Source organism: Antrostomus carolinensis, unplaced genomic scaffold (assembly GCF_000700745.2).
Source record: "Antrostomus carolinensis isolate BGI_N321 unplaced genomic scaffold, ASM70074v2 scaffold13535, whole genome shotgun sequence".
NCBI classification, from domain to species: domain Eukaryota; kingdom Metazoa; phylum Chordata; class Aves; order Caprimulgiformes; family Caprimulgidae; genus Antrostomus; species Antrostomus carolinensis.
In genome coordinates, this window is record NW_010317159.1 from 13,266 (window position 1) to 28,499 (window position 15,234).

General features: G+C 45.5%; 1 protein-coding gene across 1 annotated transcript; it reads left to right on the forward strand.

The window, feature by feature from the left end:
* The first annotated feature begins 710 nt into the window (after positions 1-710).
* On the forward strand, positions 711-10,101 carry SLC25A47 (solute carrier family 25 member 47). The gene is made up of 6 exons (XM_010168485.1): positions 711-738; positions 6,803-6,846; positions 7,129-7,200; positions 7,468-7,650; positions 8,736-9,009; positions 9,815-10,101. The coding sequence occupies exons 1-6, from the start codon at positions 711-713 to the stop codon at positions 10,099-10,101; spliced, it is 888 nt and encodes a 295-aa protein (XP_010166787.1).
* The last annotated feature ends 5,133 nt before the right edge of the window (positions 10,102-15,234 follow it).

A 15,234-nucleotide genomic window follows, 5' to 3' on the forward strand; every position in this document is an offset into this window, starting at 1 on the left:
TGGTCTAAAAGAGAAGGAAACACTTTGTATGTGGTTGGAGTAATTTCTGGACTTCACCACCTATATACACAATGACCAGGTAATAAACCATGGGGATCTGGGTAGGGGTTTAGGGTTGTTTGTGTGAATTAGGAAAGCCAAGGAAAATTCCTTGGGAAGGGCACGAGGAATTTTTCTTCATGGGAAGGGGGTCTGCTAGAGCAGAAGGATGAAGGGTGGGCTGGGATGGAGGGAGGAGGCAGCTCAAACACAGCCACCAGTGCCACTTCTCCATGGCACAGGACAAGAGTGTCCTCTGGCAGACAGATGTGCAAGGTTGTCTTCTGGGGTTAATAAGTACAACGAGGAATGGGCCCTTCACAGCCAGCGTTACCCTGCAAGGCACCACCCCTTGTGATTTTCCAAGCAGAAGGGCATTGGGAACAGCAGCTCTGGCACAGCGTTGCAGGGCTTCACGGGATTACTTATTCACTGTGTTCCTGGCATGGCTCCAGGCTTCCCGTCTCTGCCTCCAGTGTACAAACTCATTAAGTATCCACAAGATTCACAATCGCCAGAGGCGAGAGAAGACAGTAGGAAGCTGATTTATATTGCAAATCACAGTGTCTCCGAAGGACCTGCGGGGCTCTGGAAAGCCGGAACTGGTATCCTCCCTTCTTCTACCTCCCTAACGCTTAATCAGGGTCATTAAAGCAGCAGACTCGGTCTGGATGGATTTCATTGCTGGGGCCATTGGAGGTAAATACATAAAGTAGTGCTTGGTGGTGGAAGCAGATCACTGTGTTTCCTTCTTGTTCATCTAATGGGCAGGTCTCAATGGCAGAGCTGAGAGTCTTTCCATGGGGGCTGCTTGTTAAAAGTGCATTCTTCTTTATTAAATTGAAAATGTCATCAGAGCAGGTTCACAGAGCTACTGGAGAGGCAGCACTGCAATTTGGTCAGCTGAGGTCATTGCCTTGCAATCTTCTCCAGTCCAGTTGCAGCGGGACAGGGCAAAACTCTGATGGGAAGAGATAAAGTGGAATATGTTGTGTGCAGATACAAACTGGTTAGTATTGCCCAGCCAGCAAAACCTCCCATGCTGGTGCCTGGGGGTCCTGGCAGGCTGTCGGCATCACGGCTCTGGAGGGCTGAGGATGTGATTTCTGAGACAGGAGGGGTGGAGGCACGGCTTTTTTGCAGTGAAGAAGGTCTGAATGAATGACCTGTACATTATCTTAGATTAAGATGTATTTGCGGTTGTGATGGTAATTTCAGTGCAGGCTTGCTACGCAGTAGGCTTTGATCTGGGAGAAAGTAGGTTAGCTGTGTGTAAAAAAAGGAAAAGGAGAAAAGTGTCATTTAATTCTAGACATTTTTAGAGCATGTACTGCTTAAACCCAGCTTTGTTTTCAACAACAAATGTAGCCACTGATCCCATTTCTTTTCTGAAATCTTGTCAGATTTAGCAGAGTATCAAATACCAAGACAAAAGCCATGGGGTACCACTGCAGGTAAACCTGCCAGACGGCTGAGATGCCCAGCCCAAGCCTGCACGGTGGCTCTCACTTTGAGATCTGCTGAAATTTGGCAGTTTCCCTCATGTGCCATTTCCTGGGAAGGGCCATGATGATTTTTACCCTGCAGCCCCTCATTTCTCATCACCCAAAATGTGCAAGTGGGGTGAGGTCTGGCATCTCAGCAGCATCCAGCCTGGAGATGCCTTGTTACGCAGGCGGTCAGCCTTCCTGGGGTGCTGGGTGCCTGGCTAAGGAAGGACACTTCATGGGAGGGGGCATATAACCAGTCCCTCCATGACAGCTTGCCTTTCTCCTTTCCTTGCTAACTTCAGAGCAGCCAGTGGAGATGGGAGCCCTGTGCTTGGACTGGCAACGGGATGTCCATCCCAGAGGGATTCACCAAAACTCCTCTGAGACTTCATGTTAATGGTGGGGCAGCGGCAGTTGCGTTCGCTGCTTGGACTCCTTTGCTTTTGTTGGCACAGTTGGAGCTGGGCCACTTAAGGATAAACTTCTTTTGCAAAGGAAATGTGGAGAGTTGAAAACAGAGTTTCAAAGTGGCCATTCACCTCGGCATGCTGCCCTGCTCCCATGCAAAGCTGTGGTTTGTGTGATGCCCCTCTGTCCGGGCTCCAGCATCACATGCTGCCTGTCTGTGCAGGAAGCACTTCCCATGGGTGCCCTGGAAACAGGCTCAGCCTGGGAGGATGCAGGCTGGGGAGCTCCAGCTGGAACCAGAAACGTCTTTGCTTGTTTTAAGGCACTTGGACCTCAAGGTGTCAGAAAGCAAGATTTTCCATCCTGTCATCTGTGACCAGCTCAGGGCTTTTCTAAGAGGGGTAACGCAACCTTGTCACTGGCAGACAGAGGTATTTTCTGGCATGTTGTTCCCTGCTGGGAGCTTGCACATAGACATGTGTGAGGTACCTGAGCAAAGCTTCAGAGCCATAGTCCCTACCCTGACACAGGATAGCTTCCAGGGGTGGGACAGCTTTCCTTCAAGAACTGGGATGTTTGTGGTGTTGAGCTTATTTCATGGCTTGTGTTTGTTAGAGCTGAAGCAGTTTTTTGTGTTCCCAAGGCGGCTACAAACCCAGCTGAAGTGCATCAAACAACTCAACAGGCACCACAGATAATAACAGAGTTTCTCTTTAGTAAATTACATTCTCGTGACCTTGTTCTGTTTTCAGAGTGTTGTGGAGAAAGCATGGCTTAAGCATCTCTGAAAAACAGCAGAAGTGCTGCCCATTTGCATCCCATGTAGTGATCCAGCCTGGCTCAGGCACCTCCACAAATACTGTGCATCTCCTCTGAGCTCTTGCTTCTGTGGCCGTGGGACAAGCTCAGCATCTTCACCCCAGGAAACAGTGACCTGCTGGGACTCCAGATGGAAAAAAACATAAGAGAAACATGCTTAGTGACTGAAGCCCTTCAATAACCTCCAAATGGGGCTGGATGTTGTGGAAAGCAGCTCATCTGTAAGGATGTCCTTCCTGGAGAATAATGCTGAGCAGGAGGTTGGACTGGAGACCTCCCAAGATCTCTTCCAACTTAAATTTTCCTATGCTCCCATATGTGTTTTCTAGCCCTGCTATGGCAGCAGCCTGGGCCACGGCAGGGGATGGGTACTGACAATTAGGGCTCTTGATGACTAGGGGATGACTTGACTCTCATGCCAGGCATAAGGATTTGGGAAGGGGAAGCTGAGGTTCACTCAGTGGTGGTAGAGTAGCAGGGTCTGCAGCATGCCCGGGCTTCTCCACATCTTGCTGCAAGATTACACACCAGTCACATGCAGTCCAAAGGTAGATAAAATAGTCCACCTACAGAGGGAACATGCTGTCTCCTTGTCCTAACAGCTAAAGCAGCTCCTGCTGGCCACTGCCAGGGTCACGCTACTGGATGGAGTTCAGCTTGTTTAAGGTATGGGACACTTCTTATGTTCCCAATTCTTCACAAAACAAAGATCTTTGGAAGTTGCTGTCTATCCATCCAGAGTATGGACCATGATCCCTGCTTCTCCCTGGGTCTCTCAGCCAGGGTTTTGCCAACAGCTTGGAGCTGTTGCAGCGTAGTGGGCTCCATACAGCTACTGCTTGCTCTCTGATGATTACTGTTGTGGTGGCCACTCTGCCAAGACCCCTCCTTATTCAAATTGCCCGGTCAAAGTGCCCTGACTTGTGAAGAGATTGAGAGTAATCCAGTTTTGTACCTGCACTCTGTGCGCGTGCGTGTAGGGGATGCTGCAACCTCTGCACAATACCTGAGAACATCTCAGAGAAAGTAGGCATAAAAACCAGCTGACTAAACCAAACAAAGTTCACCCACCTGATTCTGATATTTATTTTTGTCACAGCTGGTGCAGTGTTACTCAGCGGGAGTCCCACAGGAACCCTCTCCTATATGCATGCTATACATTGCTGGCCTTGTTCAATTCTGCTGTGCAAAGAGGGCATGTGTGGGTCATGCTATCTTTGTCCCAGGCTATTTATAGAGACACTATGCAAAGCCCTTCTTTCTCAGCCTTTGATGGACTTGGCTGAGCTTCTCAGCTCTGACAACTTAACTACTCAGTGTGCTTTGACTCTTAAGGAGCGCAGTTCATGGCAGGCTGTGGTTGTTTGGAGGTTTAGCGGGCTCGCACCTCCACTTTGGTGGGAGCAGTGAAAAATTTACCTTTATGGTCCCCTCCCAAGTGGAGATGTTTGGTCCTTACTGGAACTAAGTTGAGTGGGAGCCCTTAGGACTGAAAAGCAATGGGAAACAGGCTGGGGCACACCTGCTTTATTTTGTCTATGTTGCTGCTGTGTCTGCATCTTAATGTGTGAACAGGGCAGTTTCTCCAGAAGGGAGAACACTTGTTGAACATCGACCCAAATCAGCCTTCATACCTGAAGTGCATGAGCCAAGGCTCCTGCCTTCCTGAGCTGGCGGAGCAAGCCGGGGTTTAGCTGTGCAAGGCACGTGGTGCCTCGGTGTCGTTAGCACCTGGTCAGCCCATGGCCACTGCCTCTAAGGTTCAGGAAGTCCGAAACTGATGTGATGCCAAATCCTCCTGGTTGGACAGGGTGCTTGGGCCAGGGGACCGCAGCTCTGAGATCAGCGCTGTCATACTGGCATTGACTTATGTGCTGCTCTTGCCTGGCTGGCGGGGTCCGTGTTTGCAGCCTGCCTCTGGCTGATGGCTGGGAATCTGGGACAGGGCAGGTGGCCCTGGGTGACTTTGTGCCTTGTCCCTCTCTGCTTAGACCAGAGCCATTGCTCCTTTGAGCCACATTACTCTGCCTATGTATTCCCTCTTGCCATCTCTCTTCCAGCCTGATCTCATTTTTGTTTGGAAATACAGAAGGTGGCTTCTTGGCCCATTTTTCATCTTCATTGCTACTTTTCTGGTGGCAGATTTCACAGAGATTTTTGGAGAACAAACCTAATTTTTCAGCAAGCAAGATGATGTTGGTTGTTTTCTTCTAAGTAATGCACTTCAGGGTTGTCTCCTGGTGACTCACACCAGCAGCTGCTGTTTTCCAAAACATAGTAGAGCTTTCCAGAGTTCCCAAGCAGCCATGTAATCACAGGTAAACATGCCTAGTGAAATGTCCACAGCAGCTAATACATTTTTAAGTATAGTTTGTTTTTGAAACAAGAGGCAGTTTCCAGCCTGTGAGCCACCAGACATGCACAGTTATCCATGACTGTAACACTGGATACTGGAACAAGTTGCCCAAGGAAGCTGTGCATGCCCCCTCCCTAGAACTAGTCAAGGCCAGGTTGGATGAGGCTTTGAGCAACCTGGTCTAGTGGAAGGTGTCCCGACCATGGCAGGGGGGTTGGAACTGAATGAGATTTGAGGTCCCTTCCAACCCAAACTGTTCTATGATTCTATGACTGCCTGGCTCCCTGAAGGGCTCATCCAGCACTTTTATGAACTTCATCTCTGTCTGAATAACACGCATGGACACAGCTCCATTGCCCCCCAGCCTAGTTTCCTCTCAGATGACTCGGCAGTTGATGTATTGGGAGGAAGTTGGCTGGTCAGCCCCTTTATCATCTGTTGTATGTGCCAAGAGATGCATTTAGATCAGAGCTGAGAAATGCAGTGAGATAAGGGCAGGGATGGTGAGTGATCTGTCTGTTACTGCAGCCAAGAGAAGTCCACGCTGGGGCACTTCTGCTCTCCTTATCTGCCACTAAGGCAGTAACTTTGTCTCACACGATTAATGCATCTCCAACTCCAGTGGCTATTTTAAGGTCTCAAAATGAGCCTGGGTGTTGGTAGAGGATTGACAAACCCTCCCAGCACGCTGGACAGGCTGTCACTGCCACAGGCAGGGGGTCGTGGTCTGCTGGCTTGCGGGGCGTGCTGCTGGGTGTGCTGGTTTTGCTGGGTGTGCTGGTTTTGTGTACACCCGGAGCTCACCCCTCCCTGCCCCTGAATCCTGCTGAGCCCTGAGGGACAGAAGGCGGGTGGTCTCACCACAGAGCAGTGCTGGCAGTTGTACTGTGTCCTGGCATCACACCAGCCTGCCAGGGCCCCGAGCAACCTTGGCTTTTGCTCCTTGCTTTGCTTTTGCACGTAGGAGATGCACTTCAGAGGCTTAGTCCAGCACAGTGCCATGGACCTTAATGCCCAATGAATTCCTCACTCAGGGCTCTAGATGTGCTTTGTAAGCTTCAGACAGGACATGCCCAGTCCCTGGCATGCAGGAGGCAGCAGGAGTACCTCTCCTGTCTTCAAGACACATTGCTGAGAACTTGTAATGTGTGAGGACCACTCATCTTTATAGATACCCTTGTGACTGCTACTTTTATTCCTTAATATTTCCAGGTCAAGCATGGAGAACCAAAATTTCTTCAAAGACCCTCTTGTGTGAGTGGGGATGCTCTGCACCTCACATGAGGGTGCTTGGTGATAGTCCAAAGGTGCTTTACTGCCTAAATTGAGAGGGGGAGGAAAACCAACCCAATATCATACAAGTCATCCCTTCAACGTTCCCTCAGCAGTGCTCTCAGTGTTTCTCCCTGCCCCAGCTTGCACTGTGGTGTTATTCCTCCTGATGAGTTTTCCATAATGCTAAGATTCCTTCTCTGAGCATATCTTGGTCATGCAGAGAAATCTGCGCATTTTGCTCTGTCATTCTTGGCTCAAACGTCATCACTAGAGCTGGAGAGAGGTGTGGTGCCAAGAACAGCAGGGTTCTGAAGCTCTGGTTTTCTGCTGTTCCCCTAATGCCTTCCTGCAATGGGGGAAAATGGTCTGTTGCGAGGTGCACTGTTAACCATCTCCAATGCACTCTCTGTTTCAGGTGGTCTAAGCACAGCAGTGGGTTATCCGCTGGACACAGTCAAGGTACCTGTTGGAGCTTTATTTCTTGACTGCAGGCTGAAAACAAACAGGCCCTTTTGCTTCCCCCCAGCCTTTTTAGAAAACTAGTCCCATGACAGTGCTTTCATCTTTGTTACATCAATATATTTCAGTTTGTTTAGTTGTGCTGCTTTTCTTTTAAAAAAACAGGTAAATTGCTCATTGATGCTATTTTATGGCTAATTATCTGGTTTGCTGCTATGACATTTGTTGATTTATTTTTTTTAATCTGATATCTGCATTTTAAAGTTGCTCCTGTGTTCCCAGGTGAGAATTCAGACTGAGAGGCATTACAATGGGATTTGGCACTGCATTCAGGAAACATACAGGACAGAAAAAGTAGGTACCTCTCACCAGAACTGCTGATACCAGTTACAGATGTGTTGTTTCGGAGAAGCGGGGCTGGCTCTGTCAGTTTGGGAGCACTAGCAGCAGTTATGTCCAACCATTTTTTGGAAGAAGGGTCAGGATGAAATTTAACTTTGCTGATGAGCTGTAAGATGGGAGTAAATTTTGGCTCAGCGAGGTATGGCCAGTGTTTTTGTGCAGATGCTTTCTCATGCCATTGCCTCTGAAAAGTGTTCTTTTTCCTTGGTTTCCAACTAGGTCTGGGGATTTTACAAAGGTGTGTCTGCATCAGCCCTCGCGGTATCGGTGATTTCTTCTGTTTCATTTGGCACGTACAAGAACTTCCTTTGTACCATCTGCAAGCTGCGATACGGGGCTGCAGACGCGAAGCCGTCCAAGCTGGATGTTTCTCTGGCCGGAGGTGCTGCCGGTGCTGTCCGGGTAGGTAAACAGCCCAGAGGGAAAACACAGAGATCTTGTTCACAAACATAGGCAGCTGGAAAAGCAGTGAACGTTTTCTGTCCGGGAGGCCATAGGGGAGCCTGCAACAAGCTGGTGGGTCACGCTCTTGCCCGTGCTGGCCCCTTGCTGGTCGGCTCTGCAGCATGGCCGAGTCCTGCTGGGCAGCTCATGCTGGATTTGGTTTAGAGTGTCAAAACACTTAGAAGCATGCTATTAAGAATTACATGGACCTTGGCAGCAAATGCAGAAAAAGGAAGAAAAACAACCTGGGCAGCAAACTTTCCAAGTGGCTCTGACGGTATGTTGACGTCAGAAAGACGTAACTCAGCGTGTTAAAGCACAGGCTGGTGTTCTGACAGTGGCTGCACAAGCCCAGCATGGTATCGCTGTAGCAATGCACAGTGCACAGTGTTGCCTTGTCAGGACTCCAAACCCAAGGGCTCATCACTGACAAGTGCTGCTGACTGGCAAACTTGCATGATCCTGGGACAGGGAGCTGAGGCTGAATGCGGGAGCAGTTTCCCATAAGCAGATGGGTTTCTCTGAGCATCTGCAGGCGCTGCAAATGCAGCAGAGTTCACCCCAGCACCCGATGGCATGCTGGGCAGAAATGAATGCCTGGTCACAGACAATCCTCTTACAGAGCAGTCCAGACGGTCAGGTTTCTAGGTGTTTCCCAGCAGGCAATGACTGTACTTAACACAGATTAATTTTTTTAAAGTCTTTATGGCTTTGGTTCCAAATGCAAATACATACAAGAGACTTGATGTATGCTACCCTATAGCTGAGAACGTCTTTCCATACCTATCTGGTTTAATAAGTTGTTACAGGTATTTAATATCCCCTGTTGATTTCTGCCTTGCCTTCCCCTCTGCACAGCGCAGCTCACACACATGTCCTGCTGCTGCCTGGTGAGCTTTAGCACAGACAGAGTGGGGGAAGCTGGAACTTGCTGGCTTCAGGTAATATTATTGCCTGAAAAGGTGGGAGACAAGGAATTTGCAAGAGGGGGATCAAAACAGTTTAAACATGAAGGGTTAAACCAGCATCCTCTGATGTTACAGGTTGTGCTGATGACCCCTAGTGAAGTGGCGAAGGTTCGCATGCAGACCCAGAGGAACCCACATCCTTCCATCCTATCTCCCCAGCCTGTTTCCAAGCCAAAGTACCAAGGGTCTCTGCATTGTTTGAAGGTGATTGCCAAGGAGGAAGGTTTTGGGGGTCTCTACAAGGGCTGTTCTGCATTACTCTGCAGGGATTGCTCCTCTTCTGCAATATATTTCCTTACCTATTCTGTTCTGTGTGACTGGCTCACACCAGCTGGGAAAAATAAACCAGGTAGGTAACAGAAAGCACCTGGCATTACCTGCAAAAATGGTTTATTTAGTACCATGCTGAGAGGGAAATCATGCTCTCAGCAAACATCACCCAGTACCTGTAAAACCTCATGCAGATCTGCTCCTTATGTGGGGTTGCTGTGTGTTTGCTTCCTGGCGTCACGGGGCCATCTGTGCCCTCCCGGTGTGGGTGCCAGCAGCACCTTGTCCTCTCCCTGCAGGAGGGCTGTTTATGGCATGCTCTGGTGCCTAGTATGCAGGTATGAAATCCTCTTAGTGCAGAAATAGGATATGCAACTAGAAATTAAACATGGACTAACCCCCCAGGAACCATCATGGAGCCCAGAACAGGATCAGTCCAGGGCTTGAAAATAAAGTCCAGGTGCAGAACGTGAAGACACTTAAGTTTCCTGGTTGTGATTTGGCTCCAAAAAACAGCTGTCCGCTTTGAGAAAAGATCAAATAGGTGGCATTCAGCAAAGAGTGTCTTCCTGAGAATTACAGAAATAAGTAGACACAGCTAAAGAGGGTGTGAGCGCTCTCAGGCTGCATCACATCTAGTTCGTGTGGTGTTAAAGCAGATATGTCTCTGCATGAGCCGGTACGATGCGCGCAAAATGAGTATGCTGTGAAATCGAGAGGCTGTCTGGTTTGTGTGAGATCACTGGAAACACAGAAATGCAAGAACTGGACAAAATAACTGCTGAAAACCATGAAAGTTAACAAAGTTAGCTGACACTATGGAGATGCTTGTGGCTGTATCGGTGCAAGGCTTGAGCTCACTGCTCCTCCCTTCACTCCTGCAGGTTTCCTCGTTGTGCTGCTTTCTGGTGGTTTCGCTGGAGTCCTGGCCTGGGGATTAGCTACTCCCATGGATGTCCTCAAATCACGGATGCAAACAGATGAATCGGACCAGCACAAGTACAAAGGCCTCGTCCACTGTGCTCGGGAAAGCGTGAGAAAGGAGGGTGCAAAAGTGCTCTTCAAAGGACTGGGTTTAAACTGCATTCGTGCCTTTCCTGTGAACATGGTGGTGTTTGTAGCGTATGAAGCTGTACTGAGATTTACAGATCACTATACAAACAAAAAATAGCTTGTGCCACTCAGTTCAGAGGTGTATTTTGTTTAGTTTGTTTTTTTGTAACACAACATCCACAAACAACTGCGGAACGCCATCTCCTTTGAGGGACAGCACGAGAAGGCAGACATTTCAGCACAAAGCTGGATGGTTGATGGCTTTGTTTGTTTTAGTCTTATAGGATTACAAACTCATCAGGGAGTCTTGGACTTATATACAACCCCCCTTTTATCTCATTAATATATTTAGACTGTAGCCGCTGCTTAGGCCCTTGAAACATTTGCAAATATTTATGTTTTACAAAGCTGCTGATCAGAGATTTTGGTTTCTACTGGCACAGAAAATAATCTTCACGACCAAGGCAAAAGCTGTGAGGAGTTTGTGTAAGATTTAATGCTATCCAGCGTGTGCTCAGTACATGTAATGCCTGTATTGCATTCACTGAGTAACTTACATGTTTGTGCTTCAAAAAGCAACTTTTTCTTCTCAGCTGTAGTTTTGCCCAAGCACTCTACAACTATATCCCTTTGGAAGCAGCTGAAATATGAATCTCCTTGCTTTTTCCTGGCCTTATTTAATGAGTGGCAGACATGGTCTGTTTACATAATCATGCTAATGACCTCACTGAAAGTGAAACCAGACACAGTTCCTGGTCCTTGTGAGCCATGTGATTTTTCTCTCTGTGCAACCCAAAGCCCCACAGCATCAGTTCCCTCCCAGAGGCTGACGGCACCGCAGCTCTCCAGAGCTTGGCACAGCTTTGGAGACCATCTGTTCTCATCCTGGAAGCATGCAAAGCCTCTTTGCTTCTCAAAGGAAAGGCTACCATAAAATCTGTGCAATAATGGGGTTAGGCAAGTTAAAGGAGAACTGCAAAGTTGTTGAGTGTAAGTAAGATTTACAACTTTTCTCACTTTAAACCACAGGGTTAGGAGCAGCCTTTTTTTTTTTTTTTGTCAAAGGTACATTTTGATAGAATTTCTGACTTGCCGAACAACTATTATTTTTCACAAAGGTATAAAGCTTCATCAACATGTCAGTTAAAAAAAAAAAGCCAACACCCACACTGTTGCTTCAGAAGGAAAGTTCCTAAAACTAGAATACTTTCATTTGCTCATCCCACTTCAATAGCAGCATAAATGTTTTTTCTCTCTGTTTTAATCCTTGGATGACATCTGGAGCAGACTGGATCCAACCCCTGTGCAATTCTGTTGAAAGTACATTTTTTAGAGGGAGAGAGGAAGACTATATTTCTAAAGGAGTTCCTGTATTCAGAGTTGATGTCCTTCTGGTCCACAGCCACTCTTACCAGTTGATAGCATGCCTTGACTATGCTGACAGAAATTTTGCAGCAGACAGGACTTGTCAGCTACTCTGGACACATGAAAAAGGATCTTGTCCTAAAAGAACAAGTGTAAAAATTTCAAGTGCTAGTAGAAAAGACTAAAGAGAATCTCTTCCACTCCAGAGAGACTGGTAAAACGCTCCAGAACTGTCCTCCTGAAATCTGAGCCTTCAACTGGCTTTTCAAACATGTTCACAGCCATGCTATCAAAACACCATCATAATTTTTCAGTCAAGAGTTTATCCAGATCTTGCAGTTAACCCAAGAGCAGAGTTAAAGACCAGGCAGGTACAGAGTATATCACCTTAAAGGGGAGTGAAATGAAACACCCAATGCTGAACTGGAATCTCTCCCAAAGTGCTTATGGCCTCAGCAACCTACTACCCCCAGTTACACCTTGGGGCATCAGCACCAAACTTCCTTTAGTTACAAAGTCCTTACAACAGAAGATTTAATTAAGTTCTCAAGATTGGAAATTCCTCCTAACATGGTTCTTACGAGTCTACTACCCTCACCTCTTTCTACGAGGGATATGTTTGACTGATTGCTGTCCCAGCTAGGTAGTGATTTATCCCAGCTCTGCCTGGATGTTTCCTGGAATCAAACTCCTTTATGCTGTATTATTCTCAGCTGACCTTGTTCTCAGGCATTACATCTTCTGAACAGAGACAGTTAAAAAAATGCCTGCAAATCAGACTAAACAACCACTTACTGTTAAGCAGTGTTGATACCATCCATGGTCAGCCGATATCACCATGGTTGATATTGTAGGTGGTTTAACTTGTAGTGAGAATAAAATGAATAAACTCTTCATTTGAAGTTTGTGTTATGGTTCAGGGCTGTGTTTAGATTCTCACATCTATTTCCAGTATACAAGTTTTAATATTACAAGCATATCTATTGGAAGTAAAGTAGCTCAGCTTTCCCAATAGACTCATGCATTCAGATGACTAAAAATGTCTCTTCCTGTAGGTGTAACTGAAATACATCTGGTTTCAAGAAACAGGAATTACAGATGAGTTGCAAAAATGAGTGGGAACAACTGCAGAAGCCAGTGTGAGGAGCTGAGAACTGTAAGACTCAGGGTATTCATCACCACATAAAAGCAGGTTCTCATGTGGCCTGAACAAATGCTACACGAGAGGCAGGTTGTATCTTCAGGCAGCTTATTTCAGGAAAGTAACTGCTTTGCAATTCATCCTGTTCACAAGCCTTTACCGGAAAAAAATAGATACACAGTGTATGGGTGACAAACTGCCTTAGAGCAAGAACTCACCGATAACTCATGCTGATGTAAACTACCAACAGGTACAGGAAGTGACTGTGTAAGTACTGTAAACACGGGCACATAACTATGAACCCGTTTATTGTTTAACATGACACACTGTACATATTATGTACTTCAGCGCATACATACCAAGCTGAGTGTTTGGCTTCTGGATTTCAGAACTTGACTGCTTTATTTTCCAATTTCTTTGTATTACCTTGACCTTCAGCTACTCTGATAATCACAGAACTATTTATTCTGATAAATTAGCTACCTGAAGGCCAGCTAACAGAATGAAGACACCACATTTGCTGTGCTAATATTTGGTTTACATTGCTACAGGGATTGTAGCTAGATTTCTTTCAGTAACAAAGTTGGTGGCCTTGGAAAAAAGAAAGTTTTCTTTAGAAGGCATGTTCTGCTTCATGTTTTCACGTTGCTGACAATTCCTGTTTTCCCTGACAATGTTTATGAATATCCAAGTAGGTTTCAGCACGCTGTTTCAGCGTGCCTCTTGGTGACTGTGGAAGAGCCATGCAAAGCCATTCAGAATCTGTGCTCTTCAGACCACAGCAACTGTGGAACATCATGTCTCCACTGAAGTACCAGCCTTTATGCCAAACCTACTGAAGCGTCATTGTAACAGGGTCACATTGACCTTCCCCTGTTTCTGAGTTGGCTGTTGTACACTGGGAAATTCAACATCCAGTCTTGCTTGCAACCAGTTAATCTTTGGAAAAAGGACCCTTATTAACTTTGGTCTGAGAGCGATCTGAAGTCTACCTGCTAGGACTGGATTGAGTGGGTTATAAGGCACCCTATTTCACTACTTGAAAGGCACTGGACATCAAAACAAGGACCAGCTCCATCAGATGACTAAATTAACTAAAAAAGCAGGAAGAGAGGTCAAAAATAGAGTAAGTGTAAATTAAGCCTTTTAAAAATAAAAAGAGAGTAAAATCAAAGAACTTTAATACAGAATTTTATCTACATTTTTATTACAGTGAGATGAACAAAATACAAACAAATTGAGGAAAATGTAAGAACATTGCCTGATAACATTCTTAGCCATTTCACACATGCTCTTGAAGCCTGCCTTGTCTTGACTTTTAAATACCTCTGGGACATGAATTGTAATTACAACAAATTTAGGAATTTGCCAAGACTCCTCTGAGAAACACTATCATTTCAGAAGCATGTTTGTAAGAATCTGACTCAAGTGAGGTGCTTGCTCAGTAAACAAATACTAAATAATTTTGCTATCACTTTCCTTTCTAGAACTTTCAAACCAGATTTTTAATTGCTGTTACAAAATTAATCCATGTGCTTAGTTAGAATAGAACACACTACTGTTTCTCCTACAGCGTATTTCCCTTTTCTGAATAAATGAAATAAATCTTGCAGGACAGATCAGTATATAATATTTTAAAGAAAAAATTAGCATTAAGAGTTTGTAAAAGCCCTTTAAAAGTCAAGTCTTACATTTTATATGTACCTTAAAGATGACAGAGTGGACTGCAAAAACAGGAAGGTCATCATTAAAGTCTACAGTAACCAATAATTAATTTATTTACTACATGATTTAAGAAGATATTTTTCTTTTCGAAGAATTGCTCCACCACTTTAAAAACCAAGAGCTTCGCTACTGATTTTTTAACACTTGTTAGCACCGAGATACTACGTCTGTGGGTTATAGACAGTCGCTGGTAAACATTTACTTTAATACATTCAAGTCAATGGTATTAGATTAGCGATGCCAGCTCATGTAAAGAAAAAAAGCTAAGCATTGCTATTTTCAACACAAGTTTGAAACACATGCAATAGGACTAACCTTGCCTTGCATTTCAGTCTTTCCTTGGTTCCTTGCACAAACATAAACTAACAGGGGCACTTCACATACAACTTGGCACACAAGTATTTCCATCTCAGAAACACAAGGTCATTTCTGGAGAGGACATGGACGCTGTGTTACAGAACTGCTGCTGGTGGGAAGGCAGCAGCACCAGCTCCCGGCAGCACAAACAGCTCAGCACGTTCTCATGTACTAACAGGCTGATCTAAGGTCTACTGAAGTCAATGAGAAGTCTCACCCTTGAAACTTCTCCCACAACGCAAGTGTAATCAGCTGACTTCAAAGGTTTATGGTCAAATTAAAATTGTGCTTTTTAAAAAAAATTCTTTTCTTTTCTTTTTCCTTTTTTAAAAAAAAGAATGCTACAGTCAGTGTATGTCCACTAGGCCCCCGCAGTACAGAACCTGTTAAAGTTTAAATCTTTCACACCTCATTCAAATGCCTTCCTTATATTTTTTAATGATCTGCAAATACCACACCTCAATACCCACCTGTGTTATCAAAGGTATTTTTATTTGATGTAGATAAGAGTATGTCTGGGCTAGCAACTTTCTATTCTATTCTATTCTATATAAATATAAGACAAATCTAAGAGTTTGCATTCAGCACTGTACATATTAAAATAAATTAGCTAATAATTTGAATTCTTTTTCCATAAATCATAGCAAAGACACTGAAGTTCCT

What these genes read in the sequence shown, in the direction of transcription:
- SLC25A47 (XM_010168485.1), top strand. Translation starts at nt 711, where the DNA reads ATGGATTTCATTGCTGGGGCCATTGGAG. An exon ending in CATTGCTGGGGCCATTGGAG is followed by an intron (nt 739 to 6,802) that starts GTAAATACATAA and finishes TCTCTGTTTCAG; the next exon opens with GTGGTCTAAGCACAGCAGTG. An exon ending in GTGCTGCCGGTGCTGTCCGG is followed by an intron (nt 7,651 to 8,735) that starts GTAGGTAAACAG and finishes CTGATGTTACAG; the next exon opens with GTTGTGCTGATGACCCCTAG.